At 44.6% G+C, this 26,996-nt stretch overlaps 1 protein-coding gene across 2 annotated transcripts in view; it reads right to left on the bottom strand.

Moving 5' to 3' along the window:
- The window catches only part of LOC146859890 (sodium-coupled monocarboxylate transporter 2-like), a 439,901-nt gene that overhangs the window by 14,542 nt on the left and 398,363 nt on the right, over positions 1 to 26,996 (bottom strand). For both annotated transcript variants that reach the window (XM_085643626.1, XM_085643627.1), the window contains 2 exons: positions 10,558 to 10,661; positions 236 to 363 (listed from right to left, as the gene is read on the bottom strand). In XM_085643626.1, coding sequence (XP_085499752.1) covers positions 236 to 363; positions 10,558 to 10,661 — 232 coding nt within the window. The remainder of the gene's footprint in view (positions 1 to 235; positions 364 to 10,557; positions 10,662 to 26,996) is intronic.

The raw sequence follows: 26,996 nt of genomic DNA, 5'->3' as shown, positions 1-26,996 counted from the left end.
TTAGCCATCCCTTAAATATTTAGGTTTCTTTTACCTTAAGCGAAAAATCGCAGCTAATTCAGGGGGTATGGGCTAGATTTCAAGAGACATAGCTTTCTGGTCTACTCACAAGGAGATGGCAATGTTCACGAAAGGGACCTGTCAAGTTCAAGCTCCGCCACAAGTGCACAATTGCACTATTCCTATTAGCAAAACATTTTCCTTTCACTGAGAACATTTTACAAAAGGTACTCACATAGATATCTTCTCTGTCATGTTGCACACCACACCAGCATAGTGTTTTCATCCTCGGAGACCAGAACCACAAAATATTGCAGACAGGTCTAATTAGCAAAGGCTCTACGTCTTCTGGTCGCTGGTAACCTGAGGAGTTCAAACATGTTATTAGGCATTGATGATCAGAGCACATGTGTGAGTAATTTGATTGTTGGTTGAGGGGGATGTAAGCCTTTCTCAAGCAACATTCACAGTCCTTCTCATTGTGAACCACAAAACGTCACTAAATAAACCTGTGCTTAACCCTCTGGTAGCTTGGCATATAAGCAGTGAGGTATAACTTAGAGGCACATTGTAAAGTATTTATGCAGCACGCAAGCAATAATAAAGTGAAAACACACCAATTTAAAGACATAGGGCCCGATTCACAGAACTAACTTAAGACAAAATCCTAAACTTACTACCATTTTGGTATTCACAGAAGGCACTTACTCATTTTGGTATTCACAGAAGGCACTTACTCATTTCGGTATTCACAGAAGTTAGGAGTCCTAACTTTAGGACTCCTAATGCCTTCTGTGAATACCGAAAGTCTTAAAATTAGGATTTTTCTCAGTTTAGTAGTAGTATAGTTAGGACTCCTAACTTTAGGACTCCTAAATGCCTTCTGTGAATACCGAAAGTCTTAAAATTTGGATTTTTCTCAATTTAGTAGTCCTAAATTTATCATAAAGTGTGATTTTCAGTAGTGTGACTTAATATCCTATTTTACCATGAAAGAGGCTTTTAAATTGCAATTCATTAGAGACCAAACATGACATTTCTACATGTTTCCAAGCAAACGTTATGACTTATTAGACCAAATAAGGTAACCCAGTGATAGTGCAGGATGCTAACGATGCTCAAGTATGCTTAAGCAGTGTTTGAGGTCTTCCTGTGGCCACTGCTTGGTCCACAAACTTGAAAAGGCTACTTTGGCTGTAGGGGCCAACTGCACTCTAACGGCACTTCTGGGTACAGCAGACTCAGTCATGAAATTGAGGATTGGGGTTCGGTCTGCTAGGCTGCACCTCAGAATGCAACAACAGGCAAGTGATCCTGGCTACTAAATTCTCCAAAGGCAAACTTCTCAGCTTGTATCTCCATTTGACTGTAACAGGGAGTCAGACAGGTGAGTCTTGGAGTCATTCCTTTAGTCTGGTGCTCTTGGGCAACATTTCCTTGAGCGAGACCACCACAGGCACAGTCCACTTTTTTTGAGACAAAGGTGCAGCAGGTGCAGTCCATTCTTTGGTGCCGCCTCTCTTTTCTGGGTCCAAGTAGCAGCAGAGCGGTCCTTCTTTGGTCCTTCCTCCAAGACAGAGACAGAGATGAACTGAGGTCTGGTTGTCAGTGGTGCTACTTTTATCCCCATTATGAGCATAGGGGGATATGGTATCTAACTAGCCCATTGACTGCTAGGTCCCCTCGTGCCTGATGGCAACTTCCTGTGAAGTGTGGTATCCAACTAGTTCAGAATGCCCACTCCAAACATGGCAGATCCCTCCTCTTAGTGTGCGGAGCTCCAGAGGCCAACCAAGCATTGTGGCTACCAGGGGGATAGGCTCCCCTTGAAAAACGGGTCTAACAACGACTTTTCCCTCTCAGTTCAAAACAGCTGCATTGGTGGTGTCTCCTTAGAATGTCACCATTGGAGCAGGAGATCATACCTTCTCCAGTGGCAGGTCTTTTGTTACCCTTCCTGGGGATCGTTCATATCTTCCCTAAAGCAGCCAGCAGGCTGTCTTGAAATAGCAACTTTGGGGAAGTGTAACAACTGCCAGAAAACCTTGGGTAACCAAATGGCAACATTCTACAGTTGCCCTTTGCAAAATATTTACATTAAATTTGACTTCAACATCAAGTAGGTTTTAATGCAACTATTTTTTGATACCTTGAAGTACCAACCTTAGTAGTTCCACTTAGAAGTTAGCACAGCTGAGTTGTCAGTGTGTAACTTCATACTCGCTAATGGGACTAGTAGCCTTTCCACAGTAAAAATGACAATGTGGTTTTTTTGGGTTATGACAGTAAGGCCCAGTGCATTACAGAGTCATTATACCAGCATGAAATCCAGCAACAGTAGAGCAAAACGTGGGAGGAGAGCCTGTAAAAAGTGTGTCTCCTCACAACCTCTCATCATCTAGCCCTTAGAGATTTACAGACCAATCGTCTTCTGCTGAAATGATCACTGCTGACATTGGTTCCCAGTGATATCACAGCTGATAATCAGAGCTCTTTGATACTCAGAATCCTTCTTTGAACCATCTGAGATGATCTATCTGGAGCAATTCTACTACTCTTAGCCTTCTTATGATCCTCTTCTCTCCTTTGCAGATTTCAATAGCCCTTTGACCCCCCCCACGTTATGTATTAACCTTTTTGCTTACTTCAGCCATCTAAGTTTTTCAATCCTTTTGGCATTCTTCACAGACCACAGTCCTTTTCACTCATCCACCTTTAGACCCCTCTGTCAAGCTTCAGTCCCTCTGCCCTTGGACCCACCATCAGACTACTGGGCAAGCATCTGACAGCACCTGCCATCACTCACAAGTCAGAGAATAATAGTCCAGGCTTTTTCTTCATTTTGCATGCTCTGATTTGTCAGCAAATATATTCCAGCCTTTGTGTGGGCTAAATATGTGTGTGTTTCTAGGGGTTGACAGGATATGAAGCATGAATAATAACTATTTCAAAAGAGAAACCCTAATATGTGTGGCTTAGAGTCATATAGGTTCTTCCTTCCCTCAGAACCTTCTATACCTCCTAGTAGTAGCCCTCCTCCTGCTTCTGTTTCAAGTCCTCCTTTTCCGGGTTATTTTTGTCCTCCTGTTTATCATCCTTGTCTAACTAGTTTTGCTCACCTGGTTCTGGATTTCTGAATCTGGAGCTCCTGATGCTAGTCCTTCATGATCCTCATCTTCCTGGCCCTCTCCTTTGCTGTTTTTTGAATTAGTCCTTTATGGGCCTCCTGATCCTGGTACTACTGATCCTCACCCTGATCCTGTTAGCCTACTTGGTCCTTCTCTACCCTGTTATCCTGGTTCTCCTACATCTGGCAGTCATAGTCTTCCTGGTTTGGATCATTCTGATTCTTCTTGACCTGTTCTCTATCTTCGTCATCCTTATTAGGTCCACTTGGGGTGAGTCCATTTGTTTTGGTCCTGGACTGGTCCCATTGGTTCTTGTGGCTCTGGTTATCCTGGTTCCCCTGATTCTCACTTGCCTGGTCCTTATACTAGGCCTGGGCTAAAATTTCGTTCCGTTCGCGGAAATTGCAATAATTTGACATTTTCGCGTTCCGCAGAAAGCGCGAAAATTTAAAAATTTCCGCATTCCGCAGCTTTGCGATAATTTGGTTCTTGCTCGCGCTGTAAAATAATACATTCTCGCGCGCGCGCGATCGCCTTACCTGAATCCCTGCGTTCGCCGACAAGTTTTCTTGATCCGGTCGCGTTCTCCATGAGATGTTGTATTGTTTTTAGCCATTTGCGCTGTCTCGCGACAGTTCGCGCCCGCAGTGACGTCATGCGTCGCGCGATCACGTCTTTCTTCTCGCGATCATGCACCGCGAGACAACTGAAAACAAGATGGCCGCGCCCGCGAGCAACCGCATGGAAAGTTGGCGAGCCGCACCCATGCAGAATTTCGCAAATTCCGCCCACCCCTACCTTATACCCCAGGTCCCAATCCTCCTGCTGCACGGGGTACTTCAGGTTCTGGTCCCCTTGTTTCTGACCCCTCTGGTCTTCCTATTCCTGTTTCTGGTCCTACTTATTCTGATCATTGTAATCCACCTATTCATGCCCAATCTGGGCCCAGATCTTAATGGTCCTATTCTACCTGCTCCTGCCCTGACCAGTTCTATTGGTTGTCCTCCAACTTGTCATGTTCCTCTTGTCCCTGGCCCTCCTGCTCCTTGGCACCCTGTTTCTGCACTAACGTGTACACTTAGTCCTGATCCTCCTTGTTCAGGTCAATCTGTTCTTAGCAATCCTGCTTGGTGATCCTGGCTCCAGTCATCATGGCCTTCTTTGTCTTAGTTCTGCTTTTCCTCCTGGGTCTCTGTTACTCGATCTTCCTTTTCCCCTTGCTCGTGGTCCCACTGATCCTCTTTGCCCTGGTCCTCTTAGCACTTGTCTTGCTGTCTTTGGGTGCCTGGCATTCTCCTTTTGTTTTGCCTGGTCCTGTTCTCCCCGGTTTCCTCCCTCTCAGTCTGGTTTCCTTATCACTAGTTTTCCTATTCCTGGTCCTACCAGTCTGTGATCTCTTCCTGGTTTTGTGCCCACTAGACTTGTTCCTTATGTTTCTTGTCATCCTTGTTTGGGTCTTTGTATGTCTAATCCTCTTGGTTATGGTCCTCCTGGCCATCCTGGTCCTTTCAGGCCCTTTTTTACTGGCTGTTTCTCTTTCTTCCTGATCCTTTTGACCCTAGTCCCCTTGAATGGTAATTCTGTTGTTTCTCACCCTGCTCACCCCAGTCCTAGTACACCAGTTCCTGGTTCTCTGGTCCCGTCGGTCCACCTGTCCTCTTGTTTTCTGTTCCTCTTAGGCCTTGCTCTCTTGCCCTCTCAGTCCTGCCTTGTTTGGATAATCCCGGCCTTGTGCCTTGTCCTCGGGATACTTCTGACACTGCACCTAATGGTCTGGGCACTGGTTCTCTTTGTCTGGGTCCTTTTGAGATAATTTTGGTCCTGGTCCTCTTGGACATCCATGTCTGGACTCCTTAGAATTCCTGGTTCTGGCTGTTCTGGTCCTCCTGATCTTTCTCACTCTGGTCTTGCTACCCCCAGTCTTTCTGCTCAAACTGATCATGGTCCTCCTTTCTCTTAACGTTCTGGTTCAGGCCACCCTTTTCGTCATCTTGCTGGCCATATTTTTCTTGTCCCTGAGGCGTGGACCCCCAAGGTGTGGTCATCCCGGTCCTGATGTCCCTGGTCCTCAGCCTCCTTTTCCTTTTCCTCTTCACCCGAGTCCTCTTATTCAATGTCCTGATCCTATTTTCCCTGATCTTACTTTTCCTTCTGGCTCAGGTTGCCTGCGTCCCTGGTCTCACCTCTCTGGTACTCCAGGCCATGGTTGTGCAACTTTTTATTTTTTATAATCCTCGTCTTTCTCAAGATTATGGGCCTGATTCACAAAGGTAAACTTACACATTTCTGTAAGTTTTTGTTTGGTTGGTATTCACAAATGTATTTACTAGTAGTATCTTAATGTGGTGTGTGGAGTCTCCGCATATAAGATCGGACTCTGCTATCTTTTTATGCGCAGAGACTCCACACTTGTAAAAATATTACTTGTAAATCCCTTTGTGAATACCAAACAAATGTAAACATTCACAAAAGTGTAAGTTTACCTTAATGAACAGGCCCTTTGTGTCCATTGGCCCTGCTCCTCTTGGCTCTTGTCCTTATAGTTTGGTTTCTCCTGGGTCTAATTCTCATGGCCCTGGTCCATCAGCCATTCTAGTCTTTATCTTGTTGCTCTTGGTCATTCTGGCTCTTCAGGTCCAATTGTGTTTGTTATCATAAATCTTGCATCCTTGATACTGGCCACCTCATTTTGCATGTTTATTATGGTCTCCTTGTCCTATTGGCTCTCATTCTCATGCTTCTAACATACATAGTCTTCCAGGATCTGGTCCTAATCCTCCTCCTTGTACTTCTGCTTCTAGATTGTACTTGCACTTCTTGGTTTGCCTAACCTTGGTCCATCTGGCTCTGTTCCTTTCCGGTCTTCTTGGCCCAGGTCACCTTCACCTGGTTCTTCTCACCCCGAACCTCCTAGCCCTAGTATTGCACATACTGGTCCATCTGGCCTCTTGTGTCCTGGCCCTCTTAGTCTTTGTCCTTCTTGTTTGGGTTACCCCAGTCCTTCTAGATCTGTTCCTTGACCTTTTGCTCTTATTGGTAGTGCAGCTATTGATCCTGGCCCTTTGGATCCAGGTTCTCCTTGTCTCGTTCTTCCTGAGCTTGGTCATTTTGGTCCTGGTCCTCTTGGCCAGCACTGTCCAGTGCCCTTGGTCTTCTAGATTCTAGTTGGCCTTCTTTCATCTGCTCATCATCACCTTGGTCCTGCTACCTGTAATCATTGGTCTGCCCTTCTTGATAATCCAAGTCCTGGTTACCTAGGTCTTCATTTTCGTGGACCTCTTTCTGGTCCTCCTAGTCATGATCATTTTAGTGCACTGTGTGAAATTGGGCTGTTTGTTGATAGGGGTATTAATTCTGGTCACGGAACAGCTGTGACTCCCAGTCAGGGAGAAACATAAAAGTCACAAAAGTCAAATTGGCTGTTTGGGAGGAATAAAAAAAGTCAAACTGCCAACTACATGCAGTCATTAGACCCAGGCTGCAGGCACCAAATGGTTAGGGTGGGAACATGCCAGCCTTCTAATAGTGGCATTTTCAAAATTGTAACTTAAAATCCGACTTTACCATTAAAGAGGATTTTGACATTTCAATTTCTCATACACCATACACGACTTGTTTACCTGTTCCCAATCAAACGTTAGCACTTATTGAATGTATAAGGCAATCTAATGTTTAGTTACAGGAGAGGTAGGCCTCATAGTAGTGAAAAACAAATTTTGAGTTTTTCACTACCAGGACATGCAACACTTAAAATGACAAGCCCAACCTTTTAATTACAATGCACCCTGCCCCATGGGCAACCCATAGCATACCTAGGGGTGACATATATGCAATAAAAGGAAAGTTTAAGGCTTGGCATAAGGGTTATATGCAAAGTTGAACTGGCAATTTTTTTAAAATTGTATTCTGGCTGCAGTGGTAGGCCTGGGATGTGTTTTAAGGGGCTAGTTCAGTGGGTGACACAATAAGTGCTGCAGATCCACTAGTAGCATGTAATTTACAGGCCCTGGATATATGGTATACCACCGTACAAGGGACTTATAAGTAAATTAAATATGCCAATCAGGTGTAAGCCAATTTTACCATGTTAAAGGGAAAGATCGCAAGCACTTTAGCAATGGTTAGCAGCAGTAAAGTGCATAGAGTCCTAAGGCCTACAGCAAAAAGTTTGGGGGTGACCCTGCACAGGGGGCCAGTACAACATACACCTAGTCCTCCTTGCTCCTATCTTGCTGGAGCCCTTGGAAAGGGTTACCCTAGTCGTCCTAGTCCCTGTACTGCTTATCCTTGCTTCCTAGTACTGCTGACCATTGCCCTCTAGGTCATGATCTCCATAGGCCTTGTCAAACTGGTCCTGATCCTTGTGGCCCTAGTCCTCCTGATCGATGCCCTCATGGCTCTGCAACAGCTTGACCTGGCCCACCACAGATCATCCTAACCTTTCCTAGTTCTGATGTTCCATGGCCTCTGGTTCATGCTCACCTTAAAACATCCTGGTACTGTTCCTCCTGGTCTGTGAAGGTGCCATTCCCATGTACTCCTACACAGCGTCCTCTGGGCCCTGGGTCTTGTCTTTCATAGGCTCCCAGCCCTGGACGTTTTCGTCTCCCTCAACGTAATTCTAATCCATCAGTCTTCCTGGTCCTGCTCTCCTGTTTTATCTAGTCCACTGGTTTTCCTGTACCTAGACCTTCTGCTCATGGTTCTCCTGGTCCATGTAATCCTGGTCTTAGTTCTATTTCTTCTTCATCTAGTCCTCATATATTGGGTTTTCTGGTGTTTGTCCAAGTGGCCATGGTTTGCCTAGCCATCCTAGTCCCCCGGTCTTTCTACCCTATCCTAGTCCTACATGCCCTCCTTGTCTACTGGTCTGCCTGTGGTAATTTTTTCTTTCATCAGACCCTGGTCTCCATTATTATGGTCATCCTATTATTGGTCCTCCTGGATCAGGTCTGCCTCATCCCTCTGGCACTGGTCCATGTTGTGGGTCACTCTGGTTCATGTAGACCTCGTCACACTGGATTTGGATCTCCTGAGACTGACCCTCATGGAAGTTCAGATCCTAAACCATGATGGCCCTTTATATCCCTCCTGGTCTTTCTAATCTAGGGTCTCCAGGTCACAGGTAGCTCTGGTCCATTCTGGTCTTCCCAGTTCTGCTCCATTTGCTTCTGGCGCCTTGGTCCTCCTTGAGCTAATCTCTTTGGTCTTGCCCATCCTTTATATAGCCCTTCTTTCCATTGGTATCCTGGTACTTGTCCTATAAGTCTGTCTACCTCCTGGATCTTTTACTCCCAGCTTGATCGTCCGGTCGTCCTCGTCCCTCTGGTCCTGGTTGGTGCACTCAGGCCAACCTAGCCCTTTTTGTTGTTATGGTCCAGGGCCTCCTGTTCCTTCTACCCCTGGTCCATCTGTTTCTTCGGGCCCTTATCCACTGGTGCAGGATACCCTTCAAACACATCATTCTGGCGCTACTGATCCTTTTCACCCTGGTTCTGGTACCCCGTAGTCTCGGGTTTCCTTTGCCTGTCCTGTAATGTCTTTTTGTTCCTGATCCCTTTTGACATTGGTAACTTTGGTACATAGATTAGGCCACCATGGGCCTGGTTCATCTTGTTCTGGTCGTCTTGGCTATGGTCGTCCTAGCCCTGCTGGTGGTCCACCTCCTGGCCCTTATTCTCCTACTTGTCACCATTCTCCTCCTACTGGTTCTACTCTTTCCTTCTCCAGCCTCCCTCTACCATGACCTTAGGTCGCAATTACAAGCTTGTAACTCAGATTTCTTTTTTGTTAATTAGAAACAGGACCTAGCCCACTTAAAGCACTGCTTACCATGTTAAACATGTACTATTCCCAAGATATATTGTTCAGGTGACTAAAATGCTAATTTGACTGTAGGGCCCACTCATGATATGGAACCAATAAACATGCTGCTTGGTGAATGTTATGAAAATGTGTGTTTATTTACAAGCAGCTGAGAGAACTCCTCCTGTGAATGACCCAGATGCATCACTAACCTGTCTCCTACTTTCAAAACCCATTCCACAGAATACCCATTACTGTGTCTCGCTCAAATCACCTCCTGCAATTGTCCCAAAGCACTGTGCCCCAAAGTACCAATTGCCACCTATACGTTTTCCTTCCTCTGGGGCCCATATATCATCTATTTCTCTGCATTCCCTGGTTTGTGCTGCTTGTCGACTGATGTTGTGCTGACAGGACTGAAATACTAAGCAAATACAGACTCTTTTAAAATTAAGCATACTGTGAGCACAAGCACTTCCATAAGAAGCCCAAAAAAGAGCCCAGCACTCAAAAAACATGAAAAGCAGGATCATAAAGATTAGAAAAAAACCACAATGTATTGTCATGAGTAAGTGGAAAAAACATTTATGAAACATTTAAAACCATACTCGTTATTCTTAGCAGATAGTCAAATGTTCCCAGACTGCAGTACAAAATATCTGTATGTCTTATCCTGAAGCTCCAGAAAAACCTGTTTGATTGCTACAGTTCTTATTTGAATATAACAATGACATAAATGTTTTTATTCAGAATTGATTTTACAGTTTTTTCGCTTGTAAACAGTTTACCTTAATTCATATGCTTACCTTTGTACAAGCTATTGTACATTTGTATATGGACCTACTTTCAAATGCTTTACACATGCTGCATCCCGATTCCAAGATGGCCACCACCCTACTATTGCCTGGAGTCAATGTTTATTTATGGCTGGCTAAATAAAGGCTACCTTTCCACTATTTACCTGGCCTTGTATATCATCTCTACTATTTACCCTATTGCCGGCTAAACAGCAGAAAGGATGCACTATTTTATTGACTGCTAGGTAAACAGCAGGGATTAAGTACTATTTGGCTGGCGGCCTGGTAAATAGCCATTTAGAATAGCTATTTATATAGTTTATGCTGTTTATAGCACTTGCACACCAGATCCTTCTGTTACCAGATTATGGCTGATTATGGTTGCCTGAGACTCACATTTGCAACCTACTGATTGTACACATATGTGAGAAGAGTACTTAACTCACTGAGCTATTTTGCCAATTCCTTTGCGTTTGGTTGAGGCAGCAGTGAAAGAAGCTAATTTCACTGCAGCATCAGTCAAATGCAAAGTGTACATTAGGGGACAGCTAGAAGTAATTGATATGGTGATATAGTTTCCCTTATCAAAGTACTGTATTACAGGGGATCCCATTTGGGCAGGACATATACTTTTTTGATGCAACAGATCTACCACTTATCTCATCTGGCAGTGGCCCTTTCAAACACAGCAAAGGCTTCACTATTTCCTGCCTCTTTGGGTGTACCTCACTTACACTGCAATACTACTATCTAATGCAACCCTAAATATAACAGATTCCTATAATTGTTCATTATCATCATCCATCTTTTTAAACATATTCACTTACCTGTTATAAAGCTTATAAGGAGTCCTGCTACAATGCATGAAAGGCAGCCCACAGCACTGTAGTAAAGGTAAGATAAAGAATACCAGGTATCTGCCAGATCAGGCCTATGAAGGAAAAACAAAACAGACAGGCATTAGAATTCTAAACCTCATGATAAATAACTCATTCTAAGTAAATACAAGAATTAGTATTAATGTTGCATGTTCAATATTTGACACTTTACTGATATATATGATTTTAAGACACCTGGGCAAACGCCCTCTCTTCTCAGCAACTGACTCCACAATCCCCACTGGAATATCCATTCTAGAATCCAGTGCAGGCAGAAACCCAGTTGCTAAGACACAACACATATCCCTTTTTCCCAAAACATAACAACATTCAATTATAAATATTGAATAAAAACGTTTCTTATTGCTATACTAACTTAGACTGGTAGCAAAGTGGAACTCCACTAAAAACTGTGCAAATTGCTAGGATAAGTATACTAATAACTATGTGCCATTAACCTAAGATTCAGAGCTCAATATGTAACCCCAAACAAAAGAAACGACACCAACACAAAACTAGCTATGAAACTTGTGTACATACATAATCCTCTTGCCACTAAGGATTTGTCTTGCCACATTTATCATCGCTTCTTATGGCAGTGGATCTACACTGGTCATTACCTACAGCTCCGCTTGATTTCCTTAACCATGTGTTGCGTTCAAGCTCATTCTATAATGTCATCCTGCGGATGTTCCATCTCTTCCCATCATCCAACCACACATTATTACCCAATACTCTTCTGATACACTTGGGCTCGGACCATTTAGACAAACCCGCCTTCTGAATACCCATTCCTCACCCAATCTACAACCACAAACTTATGCATTTTCTTCTTCAATTTGTCATTGTGTCTCTTCACATACTTTTCTTGATACTTATTACCTCTATATTCCAAATCCTTCTTGTTCACACTTCTTGTGTCAGATTTGCTCAACCACACAGGTGAGACTCTAGTACCCATCTGCCTTCCCTTCAGAAGGTTATAAAGTGTTTCCAATGCGACAGAATGGGGCGTGCTGCGGTAACTCCACAACATTTCTTTGACTGCCTCTCTGCCCTCACCACTGAAGTACTGGGTAATTTAGACCCAGCGGTGCAGGGACACACACCCTATGACTTCTGGGTTCACCCTGTTCCGGACCTACAGAAACACAGAGTCTTCTGGGTGAAGTCAAAGAATCGTTTATTGGCTGCAGACCAATGACAGGTATCCTAGAAGTACAACAGCGTGTATGTTCTCAGGAGACTGCTGAAAATCATAGGAACGGACTTCATCTTAAATACCCTTTTTCCTGCCTCAAGCATACATTCCTAGGTTTTATGATACGGCAATATGCAAGTGTACATTACAAAGGAAAGGCAGAGTCATGATGACCATCCCACATTCCAGTTCGGCCAGCCCACAATGATTTACACAACAAGGTTCAGATCCCACATTACTTGTAAACAGATCCCCCCAATAAACATGAGCATCTCCTGTTTTGGGAACCAAGTCATAAAGCAAGAACAAGCAGGTGTGGAAGAGATTAGCCGGGGGATTGTGTAGAATGAAAGGGTTTTATGACGGGTCAAGCCCTGATGCTAATCACAGGTGGAGAGAGGAAGGGGAGCTCGTGAGACCAGTTTGACCCGGGGCAGCAGAGCCAGCTGCCCAGGTCACAGAGAAGTCAGAGAAGAAGCCCATGTACTGTGAGGCCCGTATTTGCTCCATTATAGCCTATGTGAGGGCAATGACAAGATGGCCACTGCTTCCAAAATGGAACCCGCGTAGTGCAGCAGAATAACGTGTACACAGTGCATTCATAGCTAGAACGATAAGTAAAGCACTCGTACATGCCGCATTTACCATTTGCGGTTCGCTAATACCAAGATAGACAGGGGTAGGGCCCTGTTCCCTACGTGGTCCCGAATATTAAAGTACGACAGACCCTCCTTTTGCCCTTACATAGGCAATCACTATACTCATCTTAATCCGAGTCTAGGTCAATGTTCACGAAGTCATGGAGATGTTGCTGTAGCATCATCCTATTACTTAGCTTGTCCCTCGATACAGGTTTCCTTACACATAAGGTAGCACAGAGGCCACATATCGCAGGAGCACATTGTATACACAGACAGAACAGGAAAAGAATGGCTAAGATCATTCCAATGACCATCAGAACTTTCCAACCCCAGGCAGATATCAGTTCCCAGAACCATCCCATCAGTGACCAATCTCCCTTATCCACGTGTATGGCTTCAGATATTTTATGGAGTTTGGAGATGGCTTGATACACTGTTGGAGCATTATCTGGTATGAAAATGCAGCAACTGGATTGGATGACCTTGCATACCCCACCGCGGTCTGCAAGAATAACGTCTAGAACCATGCGGTTCTGCAAAGTCATAAGGCGATCCGCTTGGAGCTCAGCTGTCAAATTACCAAGGGCACCAGCCGTTACATTAACGGTGGATTCAACCACACGAGTCAGTTGTCTCAGGTTCCTACTATTGACCATAGGTCCCCAAAACGGCAGGAAACCCAAGAAGAAGTCTCCCGCTTCCTGACCGGCAGTATCCTCCTTACTAATCACACCTCTCACAACTCTGGTCTTGTGATAGTCGGAGGCGGCAGTAAATGTAGGCGGTAGCAGATTCGCAATATAACATGTGCCCGAGAAATCAGGGGGCAACCATGTATATGCTCGGTCATTACAGATGAAATATGTACCCTTGGCAGTTAAAAACGCAGGGGAAAACTGTGACGGGAAAGTGTACGTTTCAGTACAGTCACTTCTTCCCAGTTGAGCCCTTGGATTCTGACCATTACCCTGTAAGCAGAACCGACCCATGTGGGGTACGACCCAGATTGGAGATGAGATTTTTCGCTGTCTTTCACCCAGACTAATACTATACCCCGTCGCGTTCCATCCTACATAAGGTCTCAACTCTTCTTTGGGAATGGATGAGTATGCATCAATATCTCTACTCATATCGGCAACTCCTTTCACTAAGGCTTTATTATTTGTACCAGGTCTGATGGAACGCGGTTGGCGAGGGGAGTATGTCTCTAGGGCGTAGAGAAACATGGTCTGGAATGCCCATGACGATCCATTATAACTATATGGCAGCACCAAATAAGGAATACCCTTGTTAATGGTATGCGGCATTAACCCACACACCCAGCAATTGGTCGTATTCACTACTAGTTGGTGCTGGTGCAAGAGTTGGATAAACGAGTTATTTACGAACTCTGATCGTCTGGTCTGTTCGTGCTCAGGCAAAGGGTGAAAAGAGTGAGAGGAGGCAGTAGAAAGAGATATAGGCTGTTGAGTGGGTGCAATGGGTTTTTGAGCAGAGAAAAACACACATCCTACAATAAACATCATGATACTACACAGTGTAAAAAAGCACAAAAAGACAAAACATTTACTTTTGACAATTCTACACATCCTTGTTTTAGAGTTCATTTCCTCAATCGGTCTCTCCATCTTACAAAACTCCATCCTCTACTCGGGCCGCTCGCGGTGGATGAGTTTCTTCTGCTAAGGAGTACGCCTGTCAGTCCAGGGAAACGCCCTAGACCAACCAGAACCGTTGACCTAACGTCTTCGGCCTGTACCCCAAAGTCTTGGCACCGCGACCCTGCGGCAGAACCCGGATGGTGGTTCGAAAAACAAAAATCAAGAAAGTCCTTCAGATGGGAGAGCAAAATATGTCAAGAGGGAAATAATGAGGAAATCTTTATTTGTCCATGGGCCTAGGTCTCAAATTATAGCGGAGATGGCCAAGTGCCGTTTGGTCTTGGAACAAAAGTTCAGGCTCAGTGGTGTCCAGTTGATTTGATGGCGGCACAGCTTCCTGCAGAATATTGTCACTCTCTTGGACTGAAGCTGTGTCTTTTAAGCGTGCGTCACTGAATGGTACAAAACGAGGTACAGTGTCTGTCTCAGTGTCGGCGATACCCTCCTTGACCCACTGGTCATATGGCAGAGGCAAGGGGACTATTTTGCAGTGGGTACCATGTATCCAATGCTTCCTTCCTTTTACTCGCACCGCTGATCTCGTCGACAGAAGCACAAGATGAGGGCCGATCCAGCGAGGCTCGTCGTTGCCCTTACGCTGGAAATTCCGGACCAGGACCCACGAGCCAGGGTTGATAGGGTGTCCAGGAGGTTCAGAAGCTTGGGGAAGAGTATCATGTACCTGTTGGTGCAAAACACGCAGTTTAACAGTCAAATCATACAGGTAATCGAGCAGTACTGGATGCTCTATTTCGCTGAACTTTGTAGGCCTTGGCACACCCCATACGTTGGCCGGGCGGCCAAAGACTACTTCATAAGGACTAAGTCCCACTCGTGAGTGTATCGTCATTCTGGTGGACAAGAGTGCTAAAGGCAGGGCATCAGGCCATTTAAGACCGGTGCTCGCCTGGATTTTAGCCAGCTTGAGCTTTAAGGCTCCATTGTAGCGCTCTACTAGTCCAGCCGATTGGGGGTGATTTGCAGCGTGGAACTTCTGCTTTATCCCTAGCCCTTCACATACATTCTTCATCACTTTACCCACAAACTCACTTCCGTTATCACACCACACCATTCTTGGCATTCCAAACCTGGGGAAAAACTCCTTCACAAGGGCTTTGGCTGTGGATAGGGCAGTGTTATCTTTCAGAGGATAAGCCTCTATCCATTTGGAGAAAGCACAAACAACCACCAATACATATTTTAGGTTGTTGCATCTGTCCATGTGAATAAAGTCCAGCTGTAAAACTTCGAATGGACATGATGGGGGTGCAAAGTGACCGGCTGGAGTTGGGGTTCCCCTACCAGGGTTGTATTTCAAGCATACCATGCAATTCTTGACCACATTCTCTGCACACTTGGGAATCCCAGCATTCTGCCATACTGGAGCCAACAACTTACAGATACCTTTCGTACTGATATGTGCCATTCCATGTGCCATAGTAACCACTGGAAGCACATATGCATCAGGCAACAACCATCGCCTATGTTCTGTCAGGTCAATCCAACAACCATTCTCATCCAACTTACCCATACTCTCTCTCCACTTGCTTAACTCTTCCTCTGTGGCTTCAGCCTGAAGCGACTTCACACTCTCTATTGTGTTCTCACACATTCCAACATCATTAACCCATCTTGCGGGGCCTGCAACATACATTCTAGTCTTCACATTTTGTGCTGTTTCTTTCGCGGTCTCATCAGCAAACGCATTCCCACGTCCAACATCATCTGTAACTTTCCTGTGCGCACTGCATTTCATGATCGCAACTTGCAACGGTAGGGTCAGTGACTCAAGGAGATCATTCACCAACTTGCCATTCTGAATTTTAGCTCCATGTGACGTCAGGAACCCACGCTCTTTCCACAGTCGTCCAAAATTATGAGCCACGCCAAAGGCGTACTGGCTATCTGTGTATATATTAACTCTCATTCCTTCAGACAACACGCATGCTCTCGTGAGGGCAATTAATTCTGCTGCTTGGGCCGAATTATGTGGCACTCGTGCAGTTTCCACGACCGTGTGTAAAGTCGTGATAGCATATGCAGCAGTCGTGTCACCATTAGGGAGTTTAAAACATGAACCATCCACCCATAAAGTACCATCACACTCAGTCAGGGGAGTATCTTTTAAATCTACTCTCCCTTTCGTCTCTTCTTCTGTTCTGAACAGACAATCATGTTGCTCAATCTCATCTGAGTCTGCTGGAATCGGCAATAACGTAGCTGGATTCAGCGTATTGCATCTTTTTATGTGTATATGATTCGCTAACAGTGTGAGTTCATACCCTGATAATCGCGCACTAGTCAAGTGTTGTGTCTTGGTCCTATTTAATAATGTGTCTACAGCGTGTGGGACCATAACGATCAATGTGTTGTCCATTACCAGACCAGCAGATTGTCGGATAGACATTGCTGCAGCAGCTGTCGCTCTCAGACAGCTTGGCAATGCCCTCGCTACAGGGTCCAAGGTGGATGAAAAATACGCGCATGGGCGCGGTCTGTCGCCAAAAGGCTGTGTTAACACTGACAACGCACATCCATCTTTCTCGTGAACATACAATGTAAAAGGCTTGCTATAGTCAGGAGTGCCCAACACAGGTGCTGAACACAATGCATCGCGCAATTCCACAAAACTTTTCTGGCACTCTTCAGACCATGGGATAGGATTCGGTGTGTCTTTGCATGTTAAGGCTACTAAAGGTTTTGCCAACAAAGAAAAACTAGGAATCCAATGCCTACAGTATGAAGTAATGCCCAAGAAAGCACGCACTTCTCTCTGTGTTTTCGGCACACTCAACTGTGCAATGGCTTGAATTCTTTCTGGGGTCAGTTTCCTTCCCTCCTTCGATAAGAGATGACCTAAGTAGGTCACTTCTTGTCGACAATATTGCAGCTTGGAGAGAGACACTTTGTGATGGAAAGCAGATAAATGGCGCAACAGTGACAATGTGGCTTCTTTACAGATCTTCTCAGTATCCGCGGCGATTAGTAGATCGTCCACGTACTGAATCAGGATAGCGCCACTAGGTAAGACAAGTGCATCAAGCTGCGCTTTCAAAGCTTGACTGTATATGGATGGACTCTCGCAGTAGCCCTGGGGAGCGCGTTTGAAGCGGAAGCTTCGGCCTCCCAGACTAAAACCAAAAATGTCTCTGCTCTCTTCTGCAATTGGGATACTAAAGAAAGCATTTTTTAAATCAATCACTGAAAACCATGCAGCAGAGGCTGGAATCATCGTTAACAAGGCAGTTATATCAGGGACAACCGGAAACTGTGGCACAACAATCTTATTAACCTCTCTAAGATCAATCACAAATCTGTAAACAGGTGGCTGTGAAGGGTCCGTTCGTTTTAAGACAGGTAAAATCGGACTATTGCAAACGTTGCCTCTTGTCTCCTCAATCACACCCTTATTAATCAAGTCGCTGACAATGTCTAACAATGCTTTCTGCCCTTCATTAGAGATTTTGTACTGGGGAATACGTGGCAGTCTGACATTAGCCTTTAGAGTCACCACGTATGGCGGTATCTCCAAGAGGCCCACGTCATTGGGACCAGTAGCCCAAAGGGCATCCGGAAGGGATGACAATTCAGGTGGCATCGTGTTTTTAGACAAATACATTGGGGAAACCACTTTCTTGCCTAATGTAAGTTGTACTCCTGAAGGAGAACAGTACAGTGTAGCATGCAATCTTTTCAACAAATCTAATCCCAGCAAATTCTCACCACAACCTGTTGTCAGGATCAGGGGCGCTTTCAGCTCGCAAGGTCCAACAGAAAGTGACATGGGACTAGAAATCGGGTTCCTAACCGGGGCGCCAGAAAAACCTACTGAAACATTTATATCGCCAGACAAAGGTGCGCCAGGGAGTTTTGAATGCATGATTGAACTCTTTGCAGCACCAGTGTCTAGCAGAAAAGGCTCCGTTACATTTGCTGTAGTCACCTCAACATACGGTCCACTCTGATCCACTGGCACTGAAACAACTCCCTCTCTCTGTCTATGGCTGTCCTAGTAATCATTATTTTCTGCATCACCGTCCTCCACATAATAATCATTATTGTAATACTGGGCCGTATTACCAGTCGCGTTAGCTTGCTGATCAAAGCTATTGATTGCGCTTTGGGGCGGAAGAGGACGCGCGTTTTGGGGAACACTTCCACGCCCTCTGCCTCTAGGAGCTTGCTGACCACCCCTACCTCTAGCGCCATACACATTACCGTTCCGTTGCATTAATTTAGGGCAACTATATTTAAAATGGCCTTCCTCTTTGCAGTATGAACATTGGTTGGGACCCACAGGGACACGTGGTTGATAATACCCATTCATTTGCTGATTGTTCTGAAATTGTTGGGGTTGGTGATAGACACCTTGGGGTTGTCTATAATTATTACCACCTCCACGTGGCGGATAGGCCTGCTGTAAAAGGACCTTTGTCTTTAGTTCCTTCGTTTTCTTCTCCGTTCTATCTTTCTCGTCTTTATCTCTGTTTTCATAATACTGTGCAGTAGCCAGTATTTGCGCTGAGGAAGAAACAGCCCAAGAACTCTCTGAATCTTTCAACTTTTTACACAGGTCAGGAAGTAAATTCTGCACAAACTTATCCACAAATAACCGTTGGCCACCCTCAGTACTCATATCCTGCCCACTGTGGTCAATAAACGTTTCCTCAAACCTAGTAAAGAAGTCTGACACTGTCTCATCCTTCTTCTGTTTACACGCAGATAACTTGTCCCAATTTACGCGCATTGCAGGCATTAATGTCTTCATATATGTGATGATTCTACCAGGCAGTTCAGCTACTAAAGGCTCAGGTTTCGCGCCACCAGTTTGTCTAGTATCAGCAGCAATAATGTTAGCCCATGTATCCCCTAGTTCTGCATCGTGATCTGCATTACGTATTGACCCCCATAGAGGCTGTGGAACAACATTACCAAACAACATGTCTATGTCTGCCAAATTCATAACGCATGATCCTGCTGTTTGTGACAACTCTTTATAATAACCTGCTGGGTTTTTACGGGGATCGGGTAATGTCTGCTTAAGCGCTAACACCTCAGAGCGCTTCCATGGAACATGCACCCAAACACGTTGGAAATGCGCTGGCACAGCGGGGTTATTACCGACAGCTGCAACTGCTTCCTTCCATACCGGGGGAACTTCTCTCATGGGGTATTGTCGCGCTTTTGCCTTTTTCCCCACAAGGACCTCTTGTTCAAACAATGACTGTTGGCAATCGTCATTCCTAAGTGACAATACAACCGCAACTGCTTTATCTACTTCGCGGTCCACAATTATACCAGTTCCAAAATCGAACCTCACTCTACACAACTCCTGCGGGCTCGGATTTTTACCACTATCCTCCAATTCTTCACAGAGAAATTCGCACATTTTCTCAAACACATATCTCTGTTTTGGGGCATCCCATTGATGGAAAACGCTGACAACTGATTCCACATCATATAATGAAGGGAAAACGATCCATCTACGCGCCATGCTGTCTATTACCTTTTTCTCATCAGGGTTAGGCAATTGGCTGCGCAACTGCTTACGCTGCAAACCAGGAGTCGCACCAGATGACTCAAAGAGGGGCGACATTAATGTAGTAACCACATTAGCTAAGCGCTGTCGCGCTGAAGGAGAAGCTGAAGCGGAAACAGGGGGAAAAACAGAGGGAAGAAAAGAGGATGTAGAAACGGGTACTGGAGTGGTGCAAGGAAGAGTGTTAGGGGAGGCAGTTACTGGATTAAGCAAAGTCGCAGGAAGTGCGGGGGCAGTTGGAAGCACTACCGGAGGCGCTTGAGAGGACTGCGCTACAGGAATAGGAACTGGTTGCAAAGCAACTGGCGGTTGCGGCAAGGCTTGCAGTATATGCACTGGAGGTGGCATATTTACAAGCTGGGGAGGCGCCGTGGCAGTTTGAGCATACGGGGGTGGCGAACTCAACAAATGTGACATCAGGGGATCTTTCTCCTTTTCTTCTGACTCATCCTGCTTAGAATGTGGCAAAGCTGGATAACATTTGTCAATCCCTAACTTACGCTGCCTGTGTAATTGCTCGCTCATCTGCTCCTCCTCATTGTCTTTAAATTGTACAGCTGCTTGCATTACTGACATACCTCTCTCTCTCTTATTCTTTTTCGCTAGCTTAATTTCCTTCTGTTTGGCTTCCTTTCGCCATAAGCGGAAAGAGTCAAACATCGCCGGCCGGGCTTTCTTCTTAAACAATTTAATTTCCAAATTATCTAAAATATCGGTATCAAAACTACCATTTTGGGGCCATTTTAAAACACCGTCTTTTCTGGTGTAGTGGATCCATACTTCGTTATATGCAATGGGGCCTACGCCATGTTTTACATAGAGCTCATAAGTTGGAGTTCCAACCGGAGGAACCGGGCATGATTCTTCCAGCTGGAAATCTCTTCCACAACCCAAACAAAATATTCTACCAAATATTCTAGAACCAGGCATCTTCGCTCACTAGTCTAGATCCAAACGTCAAAGGATTATCGATTACGATATTCTCGTGAATACACGAGTCCTCTGGCTTTGGGGTTTGCAAACACCAAATCACCTATTACCAAATCAAACCAAACGATCCCGAGGGATACCAAAACAAATGGGAGACGCTCCACGTATACTTAACTGAATATTGATGATCAATGGCGTCACCAGAAGACTCTCTCGATTGTTTCGCTCTCTCAAACTCGTCAAGGGTCCAAAACAGGTCGATTAATCAGGGCAGCAGTCCTTCGTAGCCGTCGGGACGCGGAGAACCTCGCAGAAAAGACTTTCGGACCACGTCGACATGCAGGGGTCGATGAAGTGGCGGCCTTCCTCCGGAATTTCCACACGAAGCTCCTCACGAACCTCTGGCTTGGACTGGTACCGCTGAAATCGTCCCGAGTTGGGCGCCAAACTGAAGTACTGGGTAATTTAGACCCAGCGGTGCAGGGACACACACCCTATGACTTCTGGGTTCACCCTGTTCCGGACCTACAGAAACACAGAGTCTTCTGGGTGAAGTCAAAGAATCGTTTATTGGCTGCAGACCAATGACAGGTATCCTAGAAGTACAACAGCGTGTATGTTCTCAGGAGACTGCTGAAAATCATAGGAACGGACTTCATCTTAAATACCCTTTTTCCTGCCTCAAGCATACATTCCTAGGTTTTATGATACGGCAATATGCAAGTGTACATTACAAAGGAAAGGCAGAGTCATGATGACCATCCCACATTCCAGTTCGGCCAGCCCACAATGATTTACACAACAAGGTTCAGATCCCACATTACTTGTAAACAGATCCCCCCAATAAACATGAGCATCTCCTGTTTTGGGAACCAAGTCATAAAGCAAGAACAAGCAGGTGTGGAAGAGATTAGCCGGGGGATTGTGTAGAATGAAAGGGTTTTATGACGGGTCAAGCCCTGATGCTAATCACAGGTGGAGAGAGGAAGGGGAGCTCGTGAGACCAGTTTGACCCGGGGCAGCAGAGCCAGCTGCCCAGGTCACAGAGAAGTCAGAGAAGAAGCCCATGTACTGTGAGGCCCGTATTTGCTCCATTATAGCCTATGTGAGGGCAATGACAAGATGGCCACTGCTTCCAAAATGGAACCCGCGTAGTGCAGCAGAATAACGTGTACACAGTGCATTCATAGCTAGAACGATAAGTAAAGCACTCGTACATGCCGCATTTACCATTTGCGGTTCGCTAATACCAAGATAGACAGGGGTAGGGCCCTGTTCCCTACGTGGTCCCGAATATTAAAGTACGACACCACCACTTCCTCACACAAATGTATACATTCCTTTAACACACAGTTGAATCTCTCAACAAGACCTTTTAGCCTGGGATACACAGCTGTGCTGTCGTTCACTACCCCATCCTTCCAAAATACCACTTGAATTGTTCTGCAAGGAATTGGGGTTCATTGTTTGTGATCAATGTTTCAGGACACCCCTCCGTGTGGAAAAGTGTGTCACAAAATTCTAGGATGTTGGATGCTTTGATTTCTCTTGTGAAGGCCAATTCTGGTCATTTAGAATCTATTAATACACCTGCATACTTATTTGTTATTCCACTGGCTGAGAAAGTCCACAAATACCCAAAGTAACTTTCTGCCATGGTCTATCAGGTAACTTTGTCGATGTGATGGAACATTCTTTTGATTGGTAGCATTTGTTGCTGCACATACAATCAACACAACTCTGTACACACCTCTCCATCTCTCTATCCACACCTGGCCACCAGACATTTTACCTTGCTCTACATTTCATCCCTGATATGCCGCTATGCCCGTAATGTAGTAATTTAAGTAGTCTGATTCGGAAACTTACTGGCACCACCAATCTTCCATCTCTTCTGACAACACTAATCTCAACAGAACGTTCAGACCGTACTGTCCTGGACTCACCAAAATCCTTTCTTATACTTAGATAACTCACTCAATAGTTCGTTCATGACATTGTCCTCTGCCATGGCTTGTTTCCACTCTACCTCACTTATGGCACCATCATACAACTCTGGATTCACCAGCTACTATGCATCCATCACTCATTTCATCCTCCTCATCCATACACTGTATTGGTAAGCGGGACAGACACTCAGCATTAATATTGAGATTCCCAGGAACATAATTCAATACAAAGTCATAATCTTGCAATCTGCACAGCCACTTGGAAATCCTAGGCATTGCTTGCCTGATTCTTTGGATGTGAACATATCTACTAGCAGTCTGCGATCAGTTCTTACTTCAAAATATGTGACCCACACATAAGTTTTAAAATTGTTGACTCCTCACCAGCATGCCAGTGCTTTCCTTTCTATAACTGAGTACTTGGCTTCTGCTCCCTTCGGAGTTTGGGAAGAAAATGCCACTACCCGCTCTTGTCCATGTCTTCTCTGCATCAAGAACGCTCTTAAACCGTATGCACTAGCATCTACCATAATTATGCTACATTCTTGTGGGTCAAAAGGTTTTAATGCAACAGCCTAGACTATTTGTACTTTGATTTCCTTAAAGGCGCTTTGGCATTCAACGTCCATTCAAACGTGATCCCCCTGTTCATTAATGCCCATAGAACATTAACTTTATCCACAAAATGCTGTACAAATTTTAAATTGAACTCGGCTAGACGGAGGAAGGAATGTAGTTGTTACTTATCACTAGGTGAAGGTGCATTCTCAATGGCAACCCACATTTTTTTTTGTTTTGCTTTCATACCTTCCCCATACAATGTATGACCCAAATAGTCAACTTGTTTGACACCAAACTCACACTTGCTAGCACTCACGGTTAGCCCTGCTCCCCGCAGTTTTTCTAGAGCTTTGTCCAAAATACTATTGTGTTTCTCCAGACTGGCACCCCACACTTATATGTCATCCTGGAAGACCATGACATTATTGATTTTTCCCAAACTACTGCTGATCACTCTTTGAAAAAACGCAGAAGCCAACCACATAGGCATCTGTATAAATTGGAGCGTGCATTTCAGTGTGATGAATGAAGTCTGATGTTTAGATGTGGGATGTATACCTATCCGGTGATATGTATTAGATAAGTCAATCAAAGAAAAATACATCACATTTGTAACAGAGGATACCATTTCATTTATGTGAGGTAACAGATGGAGGTCAATCAAGATATTATGATTGAGATCCCTCAAATCAACACACATGCACATATTTCCATTCAAATTGCGTGCTAAAACTATGGGTCTGAGCCACTTAGATGGCTCTATAGGTTCAATAGCCTGTGCTTCACACAAGCGTAATTCCTCCTTCAATTGTTCTCTAAGCACAAACTGTACATTTCTCACCCTGTGCACACTAGAAATGCAACCTGGTTTCAATACAATATGATGCTTGTATTTATTTAGACATCCCCAGTTATCCCAGAACAAGTTGGGATACTTGGCGCTCCACCTTGATTTTTCCACATCCTCAGTCAACAGTACTTGTTGAGGATGACTGGGGACTAAGACACTCCCCAACGCTTTCTCCTCACACCAGACTAAAAACACTCCCTTTCTCCACAAAATATACCTTGTTCTTATAGGATAGTTTGCAATTAAAAATCCCAGCAATGGAAGCTTCATGCTTCAATACCCCACAGATTCTATGTCAACTGAACTCTAGTTACACTTCCCTACATTTTCCCAAGCATTTTTGTCAATGATATTGTAAGTTGAACAACAATCTGCCCAAACTAATATCTTAGTTCCATTGACCTCCATGGGGCACTTAGGTGGACTGTGCCCATCACAAATGTCACCTATATCTTCACATACTACTAAAATGTGTACTTTGTTTTCCTCCACATCAGTGTCTTACTCACTGTAGTCATTGACCATATGTTCAGAACTGAGGTTCCGTGAAATCTCAATCTGCGCTATAAATATCATGGTTCCATTATGATTTTGGTAACAGCGAACCGTAACTAGTGAGTTCGGCTAGTACGTGTGTTTTCGTCACATTACACCAATGGATTCACTGCGTATTTAGGGTTTTCGTTCCGAACCCTGGGTTCCATTTTGCGCATGGTAGCCATTTTGTGGTTGCCCTCACCTAGGCCGATGACTGTGGTTTAACGAGCTTTTTTGGTCAGGCGCACCTTAGCTCGAGTTTGTGCTGACTCCTACATGACTTGAGTGAACTGACCTCGTTGCCTGAGGCCGACCCTGCCAAACCCGTTCCCGCCCGCTAGCTGATCTTGATTAAGGGTCAGAGCACGGGATCTCATAAAGTTTTATTGCACACAAACATGCCCCATCCTACTTCTATCTGTTTCTGTTTCTTCTTTTATGGTCCATTTACGATATGGGTTGTGGTCTCTTTATTATGGGTCTGTCCGGCTTGTCTAAAGAAGAATGTTGGGATTGTTCGATGATTGATCATGGGCCGGACAACTGAAAAGTGGGTTTTACCGTCATGCGATACTTTTGGTGTGGTTACATGCGATTGGACAATTTGTAAAATAATGGGTGTTTGTCTGGAATGTGATGATTTTGGCATAAAAAGGGATAACTTGCTTTGTAAATTTGAGCAGTCTCCTGAGAACTCATACCGTGATGACTTCTAGGACTTCTGTTACTGGCTGCAGTCAATAAATTCGATCTCTGATGCCACCAAGAAGTATCGTGTGTCTCTGTATTCTAAGACAGGTGAACCCGAAGACTTTGGGCGTGCCCCTGACGCCGCTGGGTTCTAAATACCCGGTTCTTCAGAGCGTTTATACCCATCTAGAGATCCAAACTTGCACAGAAGTGAGAAATGTCCAAGTTTCCTGCATTTGAAGCACATTGCTTATGTTGCAGAACATCTTTCAGAATCAGCTGTTTGTTTAAAACTTCCACACCTATAATAAACGTGAGTACCCACTCTCCTTTTTTTCTGTACAACATGTATCTTATTGAAATCTCCCCTTTCCATGGACTGATCCCCACTACGCTCCTTGACATACTTAGATGTGTCTTCCACTAGTCTTGCTACATCTATAGTTTTTTGTAAAGACGGGTCTTTCAAATCTAATAGTCTTTCCTGTATTTTGACATTGTTTGTTCTGCTGATAAACTGGTCTCTTATGATTTCTTCGTGTAGAGCTCTAAATCAACAAGTCGCAGCCAATGTTCTTAATGCTGAAACGTATTGTTTAGCAGTTTCACCTGGCTGCTGTGCCATTGAAAATATTGTCAGCCTTTCAACTATACTGGTCTTTTTCCCAAAATTCTCCTCTCATGCTACTATTACCTCCACATATTCATCGATAGCGTTTTCCTCAAAATCTTCTCTCCCTTCTCTCTGTTGATTAGTAGAATTAACACGTGTGGGTATAGGTAAAATCTTTAAAACATTCCTGTCCTCAACTCCGAAATTGAGCTTCAACAAAGCCACCTCGCGAGACGCTGTAAAAGCTTTCTCACCAAATGCCACTAAGTAAGTTTTGACTGATTCTTGCCAATCCTCCCACACCATGGCAGACACCCCAGGGTTCTGTTAAAAAAATGTGGGGGGCTATTATTGATGACATTTCCATGTTTAAAAGTCTACCTTTAACTACAGTATTAATGCTGGATATTACCAGTCACACAATGATGCTTCTTCCATTCTACTGAGACTACTTCCATTTGCAGCTTAAGTACTGTAGCACCTCACTACACACATATGTTAGCAACAATGAAGTCAAGTGATGTACCTCTGTAGATACGTCTACAACAAAACAAACTAAAAGAATTATTGTAGTCATCGCAAACCGTATTTGAATGGAGAAAGTACCTGTGCAATAAAACAAAGCAAAACAACAATAAATACAAATTTAAAGAAATAATACAGTCGCTGTGGATTCCCTAGTTTACAGCTCATGCATCCTTGACTGTGAACTGAAATGCTTGTTTCACTCTCGTTGCGATCCCTGAATCACAATGTCCTTGTCTGTAAACCAGAATGCTGCCTTCCAACTTCACTTAGATCCCTCCGAAATGCTGTAGTGTTCACATTGCTCAGGCTCCCGCTGTGTCGCAGTGCTGATCGTTGTTAAGACAGCAACCTCAGGCTCCCTCCACGTAGAATAAAGACGACTGTTACTCCTGATTGATCCAAAACATTCATGCAACGTGCTTACGGAAAATGACCCTGACGAATGCCGAATTCTCAGGGAATACGTTGGCGGTTGCCACAGAATCCTATAAACACATCAAAATGTGCCTGAACTTGGGGTAAGAAATATGCTTCTGGCACTCTGAATAATAACATGTATAATTAGACACGCGCTACGAGGCTCGATCTTAAACCCCGAATGTTAGCATGCACGCTACCGAGTCTCGATCTCAACCCTTGAATGTTAGCATGTGAACCCATTAATGTGTACACCAGGAGCAAAGCACGC

Source organism: Triturus cristatus, chromosome 3_1 (genome assembly GCF_964204655.1).
Source record: "Triturus cristatus chromosome 3_1, aTriCri1.1, whole genome shotgun sequence".
Lineage (NCBI taxonomy): Eukaryota > Metazoa > Chordata > Amphibia > Caudata > Salamandridae > Triturus > Triturus cristatus.
The sequence above is the reverse complement of the archived record's forward strand: the minus strand, read 5'-3'. Positions and strand labels throughout refer to the sequence as shown.